Source organism: Pelobates fuscus, chromosome 13 (genome assembly GCF_036172605.1).
Source record: "Pelobates fuscus isolate aPelFus1 chromosome 13, aPelFus1.pri, whole genome shotgun sequence".
NCBI classification, from domain to species: domain Eukaryota; kingdom Metazoa; phylum Chordata; class Amphibia; order Anura; family Pelobatidae; genus Pelobates; species Pelobates fuscus.
Window position 1 is genome coordinate 54186543 of NC_086329.1, and position 19436 is coordinate 54205978.

The 19436-nt window shown below is 41.6% G+C and overlaps 1 protein-coding gene across 1 annotated transcript; it reads left to right on the plus strand.

Annotated features, from left to right (window-relative positions):
• The first annotated feature begins 1751 nt into the window (after nt 1-1751).
• LOC134582586 (protein kinase C delta type-like) lies at nt 1752-13782 on the plus strand. The gene is made up of 9 exons (XM_063439258.1): nt 1752-2451; nt 2888-2988; nt 4370-4531; nt 4649-4740; nt 5915-5977; nt 6093-6231; nt 6518-6709; nt 10202-10330; nt 13711-13782. Exons 1-9 carry the CDS (start codon nt 1752-1754, stop codon nt 13780-13782), a joined length of 1650 nt encoding a protein of 549 aa, XP_063295328.1.
• Nucleotides 13783-19436: the final 5654 nt, after the last annotated feature.

Sequence of the window (19436 nt, forward strand, 5' to 3'; positions counted from 1 at the left end):
CACTGACAGACACACACACTCACTGACAGACACACACACTCACTGACAGACACACACACACACACTCACTGACAGACACACACACACACTCACTCACACACACTGACAGACACACTCACACTCACATGCACACACACATACACACACAGTAATTAATTATCTAAATTAAAATAAAAAATTCCCACCCAGCCTCCCTACCTGGAGTGCTGGCGTGGGTCTTTCATTGGTGGTCCAGTGGGGCTGCTGGGAGGCGTGCGGCTGCAGTTGATTAGGAGGAGGCGGCGAGGGAGCTCTCTGATCTCTCTGACCGGCTCCCTCGCTGGCTGTTTTCTGATGCCGCGGGAGCCGGAATATGACGTCATATTCCGGCTCCCGCGGCATCAGCAAAAGGCGCGCGAGGGAGCCGGTCAGAGAGATCAGAGAGCTCCCTCGCCGCCTCCTCCTAATCAACTGCAGCCGCACGCCTCCCAGCAGCTCCAGGGATCCAGGAGGTGACCAGGCAGGAGGGAGCACTTCCCTCCTGCCGGTCACTGGAATTTTGCGCCCCCAGAGCCGGTGCGCCCTAAGGCGGCCGCCTGTGCCGCCTTATGGACGCGCCGGCCCTGGACTTGGGCACGGGAGACATTTTTTTTGTTTTTATTGGTTTAGACAGGGAGCACAGAACTGGGTATTAGCAGAGTAAGGTTGGCAGCAGATCTAAAATGCCCCTCTAGGTGCAGCTTTTGTGGCATGCCTCACATTCTGCAGGTTTCCAAACATCACCAAGGCTATCAGACACTACGAAATCCTCTATTGGTCCTGAGAACTTAGGGTTAAAAACACCATTAATATTGTAGCTCAAATAAAGTTTGATTAAAGACCCAAACTGATCAACTGCCAGCCCTGAAAAACATATATTTGTGGAAAAAATGAATAATAAATGTCATTTTCAGATTTAATCTGGATGTATGTGTGATGTTGGTGTCAGTGTATGAGTGTCTATACTTGTCTAAGTCACTGGATGTTTTAATATGTTTGTTTATGTGGCCAGGAGGCATGTGTGTGCTTGTATGTGCATGTGCGTGTGCTTGTGTGCGTGTGTGTATGTGTGTGTGTTTGTGTGTGTCTGTGTGTACGTGTGTGCCTGTGTGTAAGTGTGTGTAAGTGTGTGTAAGTGTGTGTCTGTGTGTGTGCTTGTATGTGTATGTGTGTGCGTGTGCGTGTGCGTGTGCTTATGGGTGTGCTTGGGTATCACTATTTTGGGAGCACCCATGAAAAGTTGGGGGCTGTTAGTATATAGCAGATAATTGCTGGCGAAATGCAACTTTCATAACACAGACAGAAGGGACCCGTACAGTGTCTTTATTATTTAGAGATTGATTGATTAATTAATTTAATCTCCCTGTCACCCCAATAGAGCAGGGGTATCCAAAAAAGGTTTCTACCATGACTCTTAGTTCACTGTTGGATGGGGATCCTGAGACTTTTAAAACTGGGATAAGATATTAGTTTCTCCATTACTGACCAGTTCATATCTCCATATATGGACAGGTGTAGTGACATCATAAATACTCTGACATCATCCGATGAAACAATCAATGTCAAACACACCTACCCTCAGAGTGACTGGACACCTTGCGAGTGGACAGTGGCTACTGCATTGCTTGAGTGAGATTTGCAATAATTTATTTATTGTTACTATTATTAATTAGCTGATTGCTAAATATATTTGTGAATTTAAAAGCAATAGATTCACACAGTATAATATAAGCATGAAGAGAACAAGAAAGCGTTCTCATAAGAAAACTGAGGTAAGTCAGGAAAATTCTGACGAATTTAAAAACAAATATAGAAAACTCAGTAACGGTTCAAAAGAGCAGGAACAGCGGATATCTCCTGGACATTCCAGGAAAAAGAGAAGTAGGAGCTGCAATGAGCAGGACATTGAGAGAGAGAGAGAACCCAAAAGACGGCTCCTTGCTGAGGAACGCATCAGATATCAGGGACAGAAAAGATACAGGTCCTCCAGTCATGATGAAGAGGAGCAGGTCATGCAGAAAAGACCAAAGCTCTCCTCATCTCCAAAACTGGATCAGAAAAGTGAGAGAAAGTCTGCTGTAAAGAGCGATCAGACATCTCCACCCAGAAAGCAAGCCCTGAAACGAAGCAGGGAGTGCGATCATGGGGAGCAGCTCATGCAGAAAAGACCAAAGTTCTCCTCATCTTCAAAACTTGGTCAGAAAAGTGAGAGAAAGTCTGCTGGAAAAGGCGGTCACACATCTCCACCCAGAAAACAAGCCCTGAAAAGAAGCAGGGAATATGATGAGGAGGAGAAGGAACAAGTTAGGCAGAAAAAGATAAAGATCTCCCCTGGAAAGCAGGAAGAGGAGAAAAGAGATAGGGAGGAGATAGGAGAGAAAAAGTGCTTTAAGAAAGAAAACAAGTCAACGAGCGACGATGAATGTGTGGCAGGTAAGATGAACCTACAAGCTTTAAAGAGATTGGTCAATTTAAAATATAAGAGATTTTACCCTCAATTGACCATACTCTGAACCCATTCACTATCTCTCTTTAATCACTATCTCCCGCACTTCAGTGACCATAAGTGCGCAGGCGATGGTTTTTTTAAACTATAATGGTACAGACCAATATTTCAAACCCTTTGATCTATCTAGAATATTTATCCATCCATTAGGAATTAGCCAAATATATTCATGGCTAATGTACCACAAACTATAAAATTGTTTTAATGAAATGGTCCATGTGATATTTACAAACCATATTATTATTTCATATAACCGGGTGGGATCAGAAGATTTGTAGGGCGAATCTGGGGTACTAGAGAAATTAAGTTGGTTCCTGTGTTTATGTTGAAGTGGAGACTAATATTATGTGTTCATTCTTTAAGGAGTAAGTGGACAGTCTGTGGTTGAACCAAAGACGTCACTGCCTCTGTCATTCCATGGTTATAGATTCCACAAAGTGCTGGGACAGGGGAGCTATGGAAAGGTGAGTCAACGAGCAATGTCTACCCCTTATTTAATACATCTATTGATCTAGTTGGGAACAATTATAGGTCTCATAAACATCATTATCTACCTATAACAATCCATTGAGATTAACTTTCTTATAAATCTGTTTATCATCCATGAATGTGGAAAACATATTCAGATCTGAAAAGTATTTAGAACATTCTATTGAGACTCCAAATAAAATCTCCAGGACTCTTCTATTCTGTGATGTTTAACATGGCTTCTTATACTAACAGTTCTATTAAATCTTCTCAAATTATTTTTATTAAACATATTGAAAACAATATGGAACAGAAATCTAAGAAAAGTAAACAATCGAGTTATAAATAATGTAATAAATAAAAGAAGGTGATAGGTTTCATCCATACATACATGAAATACAAATCTCAAAGTTGCACAAAATACTATGTGGAGTGCTATTGAATCTGTGTATCTTTCTCTCAACTCTTATTATTCACATTAGAATTACAGACATTGGTCTCGATTTAATGTTTGGGTAAGCTTTTCAATTGATCACAATCTCTTTTCAAATTATTTATCTACTGAAGTCATTACAGTCTATAGGAAATTTTTGCAGGTAAATCATTTATAAAAAAAAAATTCTAACAGATTGTGATCATTTGATTATCAAAGTTTATCCAAAAATATTAAATTGAGACCTTAGTTAGAATCTAGATCTATATGTCCCTTACACAGCAATCATTCTCGATCTCTGTATATATCTCTGATATAGGGTTCTCAGGTAGGTCCCAGAGCTCTGTATATATATCCCTGATATAGGGTTCTCAGGTAGGTCCCAGAGCTATGTATATATATATATATATCCCTGATATAGCGTTCTCAGGTAGGTTCCAAAGCTTTGTATATATATATTGCTTTATATTGGGTTCTCAGGTAGGTCCCAGAGCTATGTATATATTGCTTTATATCGGGTTCTCAGTTAGGTCCCAGAGCTCTGTATATATATCCCTGATATAGGGTTGTCAGGTAGGTCCCAGAACTATGTATATATATCCCTTATATAGGGTTCTCAGGTAGGTCCCAGAGCTCTGTATATATATCCCATATATAGGGTTCTCAGTTAGGTCCCGGAGCTATGTATATATATCCCTGATATAGGGTTCTCAGGTAGCTTCCAGAGCTATGTATATTTATTCTTTATGTAGGTTTTTTCCAGGTAGGTTCCCAAGCTCTGTATAGACATCCCTCAGGCGGTGTCGAAGTGATGTTACCACGTGATATCTGTAATATGCCCCCACTGAATGAAGTTTTAAATAAAAAAGTAGCTGAAAGTTCCCCCTTCGTTTGTGACATTGTGGCTGATTTGAGGCTCTCTCCTCTCTCTATGTGATGCTCAGGTTGTGCTAGCTTCCACCAAAGACACAGGTCAAGTTGTTGCACTTAAAGTAATAAAGAAAGATAAAGTTAAGGAAAAGACCATTCAGAAGGAGGAGCGGATACTGAAAATGGCGAGCGGCAGTCCGTTCCTATGTCAGGGACTCGCTGCCTTCCAGACCCAGGTAAGAAACGCTGTCCATAATGTTTCCTTATTTCTATATATTTCTATACGGCTGATTGTGTTCTGTTATTATTATTACAATAACTATTAACTGGATATTTGTTGTCTTGTGAAACAGGAGGAAGCCTCCCTGGTCATGGAGCACGTACCAGGGGGCAGTCTCCGTTCTTACATGGCTGGAAAGGAATGTCTGCCCATGGGGGAAGCCAGGTGAGTCATTAATAGCTCTAGCAGGTAGGAGGAAGGAGTGAGTTTAACACACGATACAGTATTGTAAGATGCTATGGATATAACCCCGTATTTACATATATCCTCAATAGTAGTGCTATTAATGGAGATCCATCAGGGGCACAGACTGAGTTAACGGTAATGTACTAAACCAGAATTCCCCCTTCAATATCAGCCAGACAATAGGCAATACAAGAACCCAGCTCTGATCCTATTCTATGCTCGTGTCCTATTTATTCTCTCTTTTCTCTTCCCTCCCTTTTTTTCCCCTCCTCCTCAGTGGTATCTCGCTCACTAGTTCAGGACGGAGGATCTTACATCCCTCTGAAATACATGATGGCTTAAATGGTTGACGAGTTGGATAATCGGTTGATATCATGGATTCCATCTGATGATATCGTATATTACTATGCTTTCCATGGTACTTCCAGCTAGGAAAGTTACTATTGAGATGCATGCCCAAACACCTAACTTTGTGTATACAGAGGCAACTTAGAACTTTTTAGATGTTTTCCTTATTAATAACTCATTCCGTGTCTGTCTGAGGCATTACTGCACATCTACACATAATTTCACCTGATTTGTTCGATTTAAAAATAAAAATAAAGATAGTCTAAAACAAACAAAAAAAAAACCAAGAAACTCAGGACTAGCAGCGGGATACATTCAGTACGGACTGACGGCAGATCGGGAGCCACTAGGGGGTCAGCTGACCTGCCGCAGCCCTAAGCTAACTTCAGGGTGGATCTTCTTCTACACACTTGAAATACAAATTGCTATGACCATGGATCTTCTTAATAAATTCATATATTTTTAGATTATTGATTTGTACATCTAACAAATTGGAAGAATCATAGAGCAGCTTGTGCTTTATGGTAGAGAACCGAGAAGGGTTCAATGGATAATATATCACGGGACAGTCATGTTCCAAATTAACAAACTGATGGTTTTAATAACAATATTAATGATAATAAAGTAAACTCTAATCTCCCAAGGACAGGTCCTGTTTAAAATGAAAATGTTATGTTTATATTGGTAGCAGAGTGTTTAGCATGATGTATAGATACTCGTACCTTGCCCAGGTATATTTTATTATTTTATTTACTATTAATGTTTGGGGGAGATTGCTTTATATTCTTTATATTCTGTTTTCCAGGTTCTTTTCATCAAACCTTGTTTGTGGGATCCAGTATCTCCATTCCCGGGGGATCCTTCATCGGTCAGTATTAGCGTTTGTTTATTTAGTAAGCGGTAACTTACTCTAACAACAAATAATGTGTTGATATCTATGCTCTGTCCTATATCTCACATTTATATCTGTCTTTATCATTTAGGGATCTGAAGCCAGACAATATTCTCCTGGGTGCCAACGGCTATCTCAAAATAGCTGACTTTGGTATCTCGGCAGAAAATATCTTTACAGATACAACAACCCGAGGACAAGCTGGCACACTGAATTACATGGCACCAGAGGTTAGTTAGAGGGTGTGGTCATGTGAAATGTAGGGGCGGGGGCTTGTGGAGTGGTATAAGAGCAATGCAGTAGCTAAAGGGGTGTATAACGAGCAGTAGAAGGATGACTAACACGAGCTGGGTATAAGGGCAGTGTCGGAGTATTAATGGATGGACTGACAGGAACGTTATTGGACTAGCTTAATAATAGAAAGATGGGTAATGTATGAAGATCTCTAGAATGTGATAGGTTTGGTACATTTAATACCATATTTAATAAAATTGCATATCTTTTGGGTTTTTCCAGGTACTCAGCAGCAAACCGTACGGCCAATCAGCAGACTGGTGGTCATTTGGCGTAATTCTCTGCCGCATGATCACCGGACAGTACCCATTTAATACCAGTCTCAGCAGACAGGAGTACATCAAGGAAGTAGTAAACATTAACCCACGTTACCCCACCTGGCTGTGCAGCAACCCTACAGACCTCCTTGACAAGGTAAGGTGATAGAGAATGTGCCGGTTAATGTTTTAATTGGATGTAATGATAGGGGATGTAAAGAAATATTAAAGAACATACTGGTGGAGATATGGGGGGGCGTTACTGGGAATCATTACTAGTTATATTTATTGGAGTATGTACTAAACAGGTTAAAGAACCAACTGGAATAGTGAAAGTAACTGAGAAGATTAGGTATTCCCCATTCATGCCTATCGCCCCCTTTTGCACGGGTTTGATAGCGGCATGGAGTGCTGGGGTGTTTATCTAACGCCTGAAATTATTTAAATCCTGATGTTTAATGGGTTAATACTAATATTTAATGATGATGGCAGATAAAAACACTGACATTTAATTTACAATACGTAATCCTATTTATTTAGGATAAGAGTGGACTGGAGCAGGCCCGGACTGGCCATCGGGCAAACCGGGCAAATGCCCGGTGGGCCGCGATGGCCATGGGCCGAGGCCGGCAGGAAAGATCAAGAGATCTCCCCTGCCGGCCCATGCGCAGCAGCACCGGCCCCAAGATGGAGTTCTATCCCATCATGGGCCGATGGGGAGATCGGGAAGGGAGCCGGTCTCCCTCCGCGCACGGCGAGCAGCTTCCGTTCTCTTCTTCTCGCGAGCTCCGAGATTATCAGAGCGTTGCCATGGTAACCCGCGGCAACGCTCTGAAAAAACGGCGCTCGCGAGAGGGAGAGAGAGAGATGGTCTGTACCCTGCGGGGTACAGACTGAATTACCTGCCGCTGGACCGCCAGGGATGTGTGTGTGGCGTAGCCCCCCCCCCTCACTGGACCACCAGGTATGTGAATGTTCCCTCCCCCACATAAAAGTTAAAAGGGGGAATAAATTGATTTTTTTTTTTTTTTTACTTTTTAATAATAATAATAATTTAAGGCCATATACACACACAAACACATTACACACATACAAACACACTACACACACTGCACCCCTGCACTAACACTCACTGCACCACTAACACACACACATTCTGCTCCCCTGCATTAACACACAAACACACACTGCACTAACACACAAACACACACTGCACTAACACTCACTGCACCACTAACACACACACATTCTGCTCCCCTGCATTAACACACAAACACACACTGCACTAACACTCACTGCACCACTAACACACACACATTCTGCTCCCCTGCATTAACACACACTGCACTAACACACACTGCACTAACGCTCACTGCAGTAACACACAAACACACACTGCACTAATACACACACTGCAGTAAAACACAAACACACTCTGCAGTAACACTCACTGCACCACTAACACACACACACACATTCTGCTCCCCTGCACTAACACACACTGCACTAACACACACTGCAGTAACACACAAACACACACTGCACTAATACACACACTGCAGTAAAACACAAACACACTCTGCAGTAACACTCACTGCACCACTAACACACACACACATTCTGCTCCCCTGCACTAACACACACTGCACTAACACACACTGCAGTAACACACAAACACACACTGCACTAATACACACTGCAGTAACACACACTGCACTAACATGCACTGCAGTAACACGCACTGCAGTAACACACAAACACACACTGCAGTAACACACAAACACACACTGCACTAACTCACAAACATACTGCTCCCCTGCACTAACACACACTGCACTAACACACAATGCAGTAACACACAAACACACACTGCACTAACACGCACTGCACTAACACACTAACACACAAACATACTGCTCCCCTGCACTAACACACTACACACACAGCACCCCCTGCACTAACACACTACACACACAGCACCCCCTGCACTAACACACAAACACACTACACCCCCTGCATTAACACACTGCATACACTCTATACCCCTACATACACACTACAGCCCCTGCATTAACACACAATACACACTCTATACCCTTATATCCACACTGCACCTCCTGCACTTACACACAAACACACTATACACACTATTCCCCTGACACTCACATACACACACTAAACACACTCTATACCCCATAAACCTACACTACACTCCCTGCACTCTCATACGTTATACCCCTATAAGCACACACATCACACCCCCTGCATGCACCCACACTAATTTATATCCCCTATAAATACATATTCTGCACCCCTTGTACACACTACACCACCTATGCATACATTATCCCCCCTATACACATGTGCTCTACAGCTCCCATATGCATGCACACACTAGAGCCCCTAGATACACTCACAAACACACAGTACAGCTCCTTACATGCACACACTCCACAGGCCCTATATAAATACACACACACAAACACACATACTTTACAACCCAGAGACACACACACTACAGCCACTAGCCACATGTAGTACGCCACAAACAGACCTCTTCACACACACAATTGCTCTACACACATGCAACGTCCAAACATTTACAACAACACAAGGAACATCCCCACACATGCACAACACTCTTTAACAGTCCGGTTCCTGTTTTGATCTCTGGTATCCCACTATTGAGGACACCAGAGACAAATCGCCAGCAAACGCAGCACAAACTCAACCCCCCCCTTCCCCCCCAAAAAAAATCCTGGCATTTATTTTAGCCAGGAGCACTGGATGCTCTGGAGCAGTCACATTAACATACTCATTTGGTGGGGGGGGAAGGGGGTGTGCGTGTCAATGGTGGTGACATGACATGCCCCCTTTCTGGCCCCGCCCCTAATAGTGGGCTGCTCTGCCTTTAATTGCCCGGGCTGAATTTTTGTCCCAGTCCGGCCCTGGACTGGAGTGTCCTAGTGGGAGAGTTAACATAAAAAGCAGAGGGGGGAAAAGCAGAGGGGAGCCTCACCTTTTAATAATCCTAGGGGGAAAAACAGTAGTGTGGAAAAGTATCAGAACCCATAACAGAACCCAGAACAGGACAGGGTGAGAGACAACTAGTTATAGATATTACCAGCGTATATAACTGCGTACACAGATACCCGTAGAAATCCCAGCACTAATGTGGACACTCCAGTCCACTCTTAGCTTTACTTTGTACATTGTGGGTTATTCCCCAGATTTAGGAAGAGTAACAGTGGGCATCCTTTGGCACAGCTCCATTGGTCCCTCATTGTTTTGGGACTTCTGGATCAGAGCCTATTTTCTTCTTTTCATTTATTAATCCTATTTATTACTCTCTGCCTGCAACCGACAGACAGATCAAGCAGCCATTTTATGTTCCGATTGGACAACACAAGAGGAAATCTTTATAAAAAAAAAAAACCTTATTTACTGGTCAGTCATATAATCCAGATTTGAGTTAATGTAATACATTTACAACTAACTTTTCACAAGCACTGCCTCATCTGAGGTTTGTTAGAAGGTTAAAATGGCATCCTCCATCAGAGGTGCTTGGTTTTCTATGCATTAAAGATTGTACATCAAAGTGTTACAGAGATATAAAGTAAATTATACTCCGTGTATCCTCTCTCTCTAGCTCCTGGATAAGGATCCTAATGCACGTGCTGTGGCAGGAAGGAACATTCGGGAGCACCCCTTCTACACTAACATTAATTGGAAAGATCTAGAGGGGGGCAAAGTGACCTGTCCATTCTTGTCACTGCTGGTAAGTACACAAATAATCATTATTTACAAAATGAGGAAACATTATACAGAATAATAATTCCACCACAACAAGATGAAAACTGATTTCTTGATCCACCAGTGATCATATCCAAGAGGGGGCTCCATTTAACAAGAACTGCCTTAATAGCTGACACTGTTGATCATCTTCTCCTTCCTCAAACTCTTCAATCACTCGGTCTCTGTGAAACTCTCCTCTCATGGTTTTCCTCCTATCTGTCCCAATGCTCATTCAGTGTCTCCTTTTCTAATGATACCTACTCCCTTCGTCCTATCTCGGTTGGAGTCCCCCAAGCCTCTGTCCTTGGTCCCCTTCTATTGTCATTTTATACTGCATCTCTTGGCAAACTTATTACCTCTTTTAGATTGCACTACCACCTGTACGCCGATGACACCCAAATAGATCTCTCCTCCCCGTACCTCTCCCCTGCCATCATGCAATGTGTCACTGCTTGCCCTTCTTCCATCTCTGACTGCATGTCCTTCCACTTTCTAAAACTCAATCTTTCTAAAACTGAGCTCCTTTTCTTTCCTCCTCCTAATACTGATCCTTCTCTTTCGCTCTCCCTTCAAGTTGACGGGACCCACATCAGCCCATCCTTGCAAGCGCCCTGTCTTGGCATCATACTTGATTCTGACCTCACCTTTGAGTCTCACATCCAGTCTGTTACCAAATCCTGTAGATTCCATCTTAAAAACATAGCCCGCATGCGCCCCTTTCTTACGCAAGATGCTACCAAGCAGCTTGTCCATGCTCTAGTAATCTCTTGCATGGATTATTGTAACCCTCTCCTAATTGGTCTTCCCAAAAGCCATATTGCCACATTACAGTCTGTAATGAATGTTGCTGCCAGACTGATTTTGCTCACTAGTCGCTCCTCTCACACCTCTCCCCTTTGTCTTTCCTTACATGGGATTCCTGTATCCTATAGGAGTCAATTCAAAGTACTAATCCATACCTATAAAGCATTGAACAATTCTATCCCCTCCTACATCTCCTCACAGATCCATAGGTATGCCCCTTCTCGATCTCTACGCTCTGCCCATGACCTTCTCCTGTCTGCTGCTTGCAACCGTAAGGCCAATTCACGCTTGAAGAACTTCTCGCGGGTGGCTCCTTTCCTTAGGAATAGCCTGCCTACCACCATCAGACTCTCCCTTAGTCTTCAATCTTTAAAAAGTACCTTAAAACCCATCACTTTAGGAAAGCGTATGGCCTCCCAGATGAACCTCTACCTCACATACCTGTCCCTTGCTCTCCAAAAGGCAGCACTCTATCTCTCCTCCACTTTTGCTTCAATCCTATACTTTTTGATTGCTATATCCTGTCGTATTGTGTTTTATACCCCACCTCCTATAGACTGTAAGCTTGTTTGTGCAGTGTCCTCTTCAACCTATCATTCCTGTAAGTTTTTTGTAATTGTCTTACTTATTGTTAAATCCCCCCCCCCCCCCCCCCTTAAAATATTGCAAAGCAGTACGGATTCTATTGGCACTATATAAATGCCAATAATAACAATAATTGCTCCCCACCATTACTGTGACCATAATAAGCTGTACATTTTTAGTTATATGTAAGAAGTAGGCAATGCCATATGATGCTAAACTAATTACATATCATTTCTTGTTGCAGACACCGTATCAAGAGACAGACACCACAGAAGAAATATTTTTTTTCTGCTAAGTAACACCTCTTTATTTGAAGACTAAGTCATCCATGGCCTGTCCTTCACAATCTAGGAATGTCGGTAATGAAAGAAAAGAAAAGATTTCCAGCAAAGAAGATGGTGATGGCCACATCTTGGTCAAACTATAGCAGTAGCTTGAACATCAAAAATACCATGTTCTCCTATGGTATGTGTGTATCTGTGTGTCTTTGCACCCAAATCCTGTAGATTCCATCTTAAAAACATAGCCTGCATCCACTCCTACCTTACGCAAGATACTACTAAGGACCTTGTCCTTGTCTAGTAATCTCCCGCATAGATTATTGTAACCCTCTCCTATCTGGTCTTCCCAAAAGCCGTATTGCCCCGCTACAGTCTGTAATGAATGTTGCTGCCAGACTAATTTCCTCTCCAGTCGCTCCTCTCACACCTCTCCCCTCTGCCAGTCTTTACATTGGATTCCTGAATCCTATAGGAGTCAATTCAAAGTACTAATCCATACCTATAAGCATTGAACAATTCTATCCTCTCCTATATCTCCTCACTGCTCCATAGGTATGCCCCTTCTCAATCTCTATGCTCTACCCATGACCTTCTCTTGTCTGCTGCTTGCACCTGTAAAGCCAATTCACGCTTGCAGGACGTCTCGCAGGTGGTGTAAAGTTCACTAGGGAGCCCTAACATGCAGACAGGACAGAGTAGAGAGAATTGCAATACCGATCCTTAGAATGGTCGGGTTATGCAAAAAGGGATAGTCAAAACATGAACCGAGGTCAAGGGAAACAGAGAGACGGAATAACGAGAGACAAAGCTAAATATCAGTAACCAGGAAATCCAAATAACAAGTGCAACGCTCAATGGTAAACCACAGACCACAACAGGGCACTGAGGAAAGGGAGGGGTTAGCTTATATACACACAGGGTGTGTCTGATTGGCTAATCTCCAATTTGTGTTAGCCACGACACGTGGGAGGAGTTTCTTCCCTCCCTTGTAGTCTCTGAGGTCATCACTGTGTGCAAGGTCACATGACCGGGTGCAGCACACATATAAGTAAGCTGCTCTGGAGCGTGCAGCGTCAGGCACACTGCCAGTCTGGAGACAGGGACCAGATGACGCCGATCGCTGTAATGAGGGAAGCAAGGTCGCCGCGAGCGGCGCGGGGGCAGGGGACCTGACAGGTGGCTCCTTTCCTTTGGAAAAGCCTGCCTACCACCATCAGACTCTCCCCTAGTCTTCAATCTTTTAAAAACTACCTTAAAACCCATCTCTTTAGGAAAGCTTATGGCCTTACAGAGGAACCTCTACCTCACATACCTGTCCCTTGCTCTCTCCTAAAAGAAGGCACTCTATCTCTCCTCCAGTTTTGCTTCACTCCTACCCTTTTTGATTGCTATCTCCTGTCGTATTGTGTTTTACACCCCACCTCCTATAGACTGTAAGCTCATTTGTGCAGGGTCCTCTTCAACCTATCTTTCCTGTAAGTTTTTTGTAATTGTCTTACCTATTGTTAAATGCCCCTTGTTATAATATTGTAAAGCGGTATGGAATCTATTGGCGCTATATAAATGCCAATAATAATAATAATTGCTCCCCACCATCACAGTGACCATAATAAGCTGTACATTCTTATTTATATGTAAGAAGTAGGCAATGCCATATGATGCTAAACTAATTACATATCATTTCTTTTTGCAGACACTGTATCAAGAGACAGACACCTTTTTATTTGAAGACTACGTTATCCATGGCCTGTCCTTCACAATCTAGGAATGTTGGGAATGTATCTGTGTGTCTTTGCATCTATATGTACGTCAGTATGTGTATCTGTATGTGTGTCACTGTGTGTTTCTCTGTGTCTTCTTGTGTGTCTGTGAAACTGTGTGTGTCAGTGTGTGTATCTCTGTGTCTTTCTGTGTGTCTGTGAAACTGTGTATCTCTGTGTCTTTCTGTGTGTCTGTGAATCTGTGTGTGTGTCAGTGTGTGTATATCTGTGTCTTTCTGTGTGTCTGTGAAACTGTGTATGTGTGTCAGTGTGTCTTTCTGTGTGTCTGTGAAACTGTGTGTGTGTGTCAGTGTGTGTATCTCCGTGTCTTTCTGTGTGTCTGTGAAACTGTGTGTGTGTGTGTGTGTCAGTGTGTATATCTCTGTGTTGTTCTGTGTGTCTGTGAAACTGTGTGTGTGTCAGTGTGTGTGTATCTATGTGTCTTTCTCTGTGTCTGTAAAATTGTGTGTGTGTCAGTGTGTGTATCTCTGTGTCTTTCTGTGTGTCTGTGAAACTGTATGTGTGTCAGTGTGTGTATCTCTGTGTCTTTCTGTGTGTCTGTGAAACTGTGTGTGTGTCAGTGTGTGTATCTATGTGTGGGTGTCGGTATTACACAAGTAATCTACTACTTTCAAATTGCAACAGTACATAAAAACACACAACACTATATACAAATACACCCTTACATTCACTCACACATACACCATAAAAAAACATGCTTACATTCAAACACACAAACACTGCTCGGTTCTAAATACAACCCTGTAAGAATTGGCAAATGGTTGATCCCCAGCTTGCAAAGCATTGTGAGAGCAAAAACAAATTATTGCACCAGGACCACCTCCATATTAGTTCTGCGACCGATAGAAACAACTGCATGTGGGCCTTGTGCCAACTACTGTTATATTGTAAATAAATAAATAAAAATATTTTTGTGTATGTTTTGTTTTGCACATTGTGAGAGGAAATGTGGTTTAGTAGTTGACGACATATATATTAGGCCTGCTTTACTGAACAGCAGCCTGAGGTTTGAGAGTTAAATGTCCCAGGGAGAGATGTTAGGTTTGCAAGATGCATTACTGGTACTCTGCAAACCACAGTATGGGTCCCTGGGGCGGAGCACTTGGAGAGCAGGGTAGGCCAGTGCTGCAATAGCACCAGCTGCTATGTAACAGTCGGACCAGAACTTTTATTTTGCTTAGTAGTATCACTTATGTCTAATTGCACCTCACCTGTATCTGATCAATTAGCTAGCAGGCTTTTAAAAAGAAGGGATCAGCATGCTGCAGAGTGAGGAGGAAAAGCCAGAGGAATGGTGTCTTGCAGTTATACTTTTTGTAAATTGGCAAGTGGGAAAGCCACCCAATTCCAGATAGGGATTTGCCGTGTATAGTAAGTGCTTAAGCAAGAGCAAGGAATTTTGTTTTGTTTATTTTTCACTTTTGAAACACCTGTATATATATTTCACTGAATAAAGCTGAAAAACTGAGCTGGACGTGTCCTGGACTTTCATTACCCTAGAAGGCTGTGGTTACAAGATCTGTGACAAAATCCTACCTGGAAAAGAGGTGGTTTGTTACAACATATACTTCTGGCTACACATTCTTCATTGCACACCTGTACTGTTATGCTAACATATTGTTCATTCTACATGGTTCGTTCTATATTGAATTGATCTTTTCTTTATATGTTTTTGAAGATTAGGGCATTTTGTGGTTTGCTAGTTAGATGACATTACTATTTAATACACTTTTGTGATATGCGTTACAATTTCCGAGATAATTTGCCCGGGGTGAGCCAGGGGCAGGGTCGGACTGGCACACCGGATACCGGGAAATTTCCCGGTGGGCCGTTGGCACCTGGGGCCGGGAAAACATTTCGGTGACCTGCGGCCGCAGGGAGAACTTGAATGTACACTTTTTAACTGGTCTACCTTTATTGTTATTGGTATACATTGGAGAGGAGGAAATAAAATGCTTGAATTAGCTAGAAAAGAGGCACAGTGGATATATAATTTAAAAACTTTAAAAACTGGTCTAAATCAAGACACTGATCTAGCAGGACTCCTTTGATACTCTTGTCACCATCTTTACAGAAGTTTTTTTGGATATAATTTAATACACCTCTTTGGTTTTCTATTTTTCACTTGGTGGGTTCATTAGACCATATTTTCGAGTAATATGTATATATATATATATATATATATTTTATACTAATTTGTTTTTTCTTTTTTGTAGAAGATTAAAAAAGCTCTATATCTTCTGTATGAATATATATTTTTTATGTGATGTGGAATTATCATTGTGGCTGATATGTACATGTAAGCGGATTCACATGACACCTAAATTTTAATATTATTTTTTCTATCTTCTTTTTTACTATTTTTATTATTTTTGTATTCATTTCATTTCATTTTATTTAATGTGTATTTATTATATATATTTTTTCATTTTTATGTTCTCTATATATACTTTTTTATATATAGTTTTTCTTATATACAGCTTTTATACATATATATTTTTATATTTTTCATATATATATATATATATATTTTTATATTTTTTTTTCATACTTATTGTCTAGGTATCTGGTGTATCCGCTTATATACTCTTTTTCTGTATTTATTTCTGGTTTTTATATTTTGTATGATGATATATATATGGGCACATATGTCCAAAAGATGAGAGCGGGTGGTTCCCTTTCACCCACTCTCGTCTTAATTGTTGTTTTGATCTTTGTTCTGATATGCGTTCCATTGTGGAACGCTGTAATGTGCGCCATGCGGAAGTTCCATCATGCGTTCCATTCTGGAACGCGGAAGTCGCACAGACGGCTGCAGGTCATATTATGTCTGTATGGATGCGACCAATGAAAGATACCTGACATCACACCCCGGACGTATTCAGCAGCGCGGGAAAATTTGATTAATGAGGAACATCTACACTTGAAGATATATAAAGAAAAGATTTTGGACTGTACTCATATCCCTGAAGAAGTCAATACTGACGAAACGCGTTGGATTGAGTATTTAGAAATACTTTTTTCTTCTATTTGATTTTATGATTGTATTATTATTATTTTTAGCACTTAGTGTGTTGTGATCAGCTTTTGTTCCATCTTCTGCATAGACCCATTTATCATCTTGGTCCACTTGTGAGTAGAGATATGCTTGCTGATTGCGACCTGAATGTAAGTGCAATCAGTGCAATAAATTTATCATTTTTTAACAGTACTATTCTATGTATATATTTTCTTTTTATCCATTTGAGGACCTCAGACTTGAGGAGAATCTCGTTTCTGCATACAGATACCCCTAAGGGGAGATAAGCGCAGACCATCAATACTTCTTGTAAGTTCTCTACCTCCTGGATGTTATTATTCCTTTCTATACATACTTCACTATATACCATTTATTATCCTTTAGATTTGCTAAAGACCACGTCCTGTTATACAGGTTGTATTTTCCACTTTGCATCCTCTATATTGTATGTGTATCAATGAGCTTGTGTGTGTCAGTGAGATTGTCTGTGTCTGCATGTGAGTATGCTTACTGTATAATTAAATGTTTTACTCTGAAAGGACCAATATTTTATATCAGAAAAAGCAGTGTGTATATATATATATATATATATATATTACTCAATCATCTGGGGTGGCAAGACATAGCCTTACATATTACATGCGACAATATATGGCGCAATGACTTATGGGGCTGGCATAGATTTTTTTTCCAGGGCTGCTTTGTATCCCCAGTCCGGCCCTGGCCAGGGGTCAGTTGCACCTGGATGCAGGATGCATTTTTGTTGCCTATGTGGATGTGATTAAATGAGCCCCTCCCTTTGCTCACCCCCTTATAGCTTTATAGCTGAATAGGATAATGTTTCCAGATGAGTTACAAGGATATATTATGTAATTTAGATTTAAACCAGTTTGGAGTTAAGCCATTGACTAAATGAGAATCATGTGTGCAGGCTGGTTGTAGGTGACCTGGAGGTAGGTGGGAATGTCCAGGCTGGGTGTAGATGATTGGAAGGTGGGTGGGGATGTACAGGCTGGGTGTAGGTGATCTAGAGGTAGATGGGAATATCCAGGCTGGGTGTAGGTGAATGGAAGGTAGGTGGGGATGTCCAGGTTGGGTGTAGGTGACTGGAAGGTGGGTGGGGATGTACAGGTTGGGTGTAAATGATGGGAGAGGGATTTAATGAGAGGTGAAGGGACATACACTGATCAGCCACAACATTAAACCACTGACAGTTGAAGTGAATAACACTGATTATATCGTTACAATGCCACCTGTCAATGGATGGGATATTGGGCAGCAAATGAACACTCAATTCTTGAATTTCATGTGTTGACAAGAGAAAAGATCTGAGTGACTTTGACAAAGACCAAATAGTGATGACTTGACAACTAGGTCAGAGCATCTCCAAAAGGGCAAGTTTTGGGTGTTCCCGGTATGCAGTGGTTAGTACTAACCACATGTGGTGCAAGGAAGGACAACCGGTGAACCAGCATCATGGTCATGGGCACCCAAGGATAATCTCCCCATTTTAACATTTAGATTGTAAGCTCACGGGCAGGGTCCTATACCTGTTGTATCGGTCTGCTCTTATTATGTTTGTCGTTTTCCCAATCGTACAGCACTGCGGAATATGTTGGCGCTTTATAAATGCCAGTAATAGATAAATAAATTGATGCACGTGGAGAGTAAAAACTAGCCAGTCTGGTCCGATCACATAGATGAGCTACTGAAACTCAAATTGCTGGAAAGCGTAATGTTGGCCACCAGAAAGGTGTCAGAACATACAGTGCATCGCAGTTTGCTGCATATGAGGCTACGTAGCTGCAGACCGGTCATGATGTGCCCTGTCCCCATCCAAAAGTGATTTAGGGGACAATTAACTAAATATTGCTCAAATGAACCCTGGGTTCGCCATACCCTAAATTAAATACAAAGATATAACCTAGCTAACAGTATAGCAGGATGGTCAGGAGAAATAGCTTAGAGTGGGATAAAATGCTGAATAGTAATTAGAAAAATATAGAGATATCCATATTAATACATATATAGATCAATTATTGGGGTATAGCAACCTCTTAAAATAGAATAAAATACATGTCCATTATATTATATATTAATACCACAAATTAAAATGAATTGAAATTAATATATAAGTCCAGAAAGTCAACAAAATATTAGGGGAAAATGGAGCCTTTTAGGATAAATATAACCTGAATATAATTGCCAGATGGTTAATGCCACAAAAGCATTGTAAATCCAGGCTCACATTAAACTATCACATAACATATTATCTATATCTTGAGGCTGGGAGAAGAGAGCAGAGCTTGTCTTTTTATATTTATTTTTAGTCCAAGCATCACCCTTGAAATGTTGGGGGCTTCTGGTGTCATCTGTCCAGTATTGTGATGGTGTCTGTATCTGTCCAGTATTTCCAGGAAGGTCCATTTAGGAGATCCAATAACGGATTGTGATGGTGACCGTATCTGTCCAGTATTGTGATGGTGTCTGTATCTGTCCAGTATTTCCAGGAAGGTCCATTTAGGAGATCCAATAACGGATTGTGATGGTGTCCGTATCTGTCCAGTATTTCCAGGAAGGTCCATTGAGCAGATCCAATAACGGCCTGTGATGGTGTCC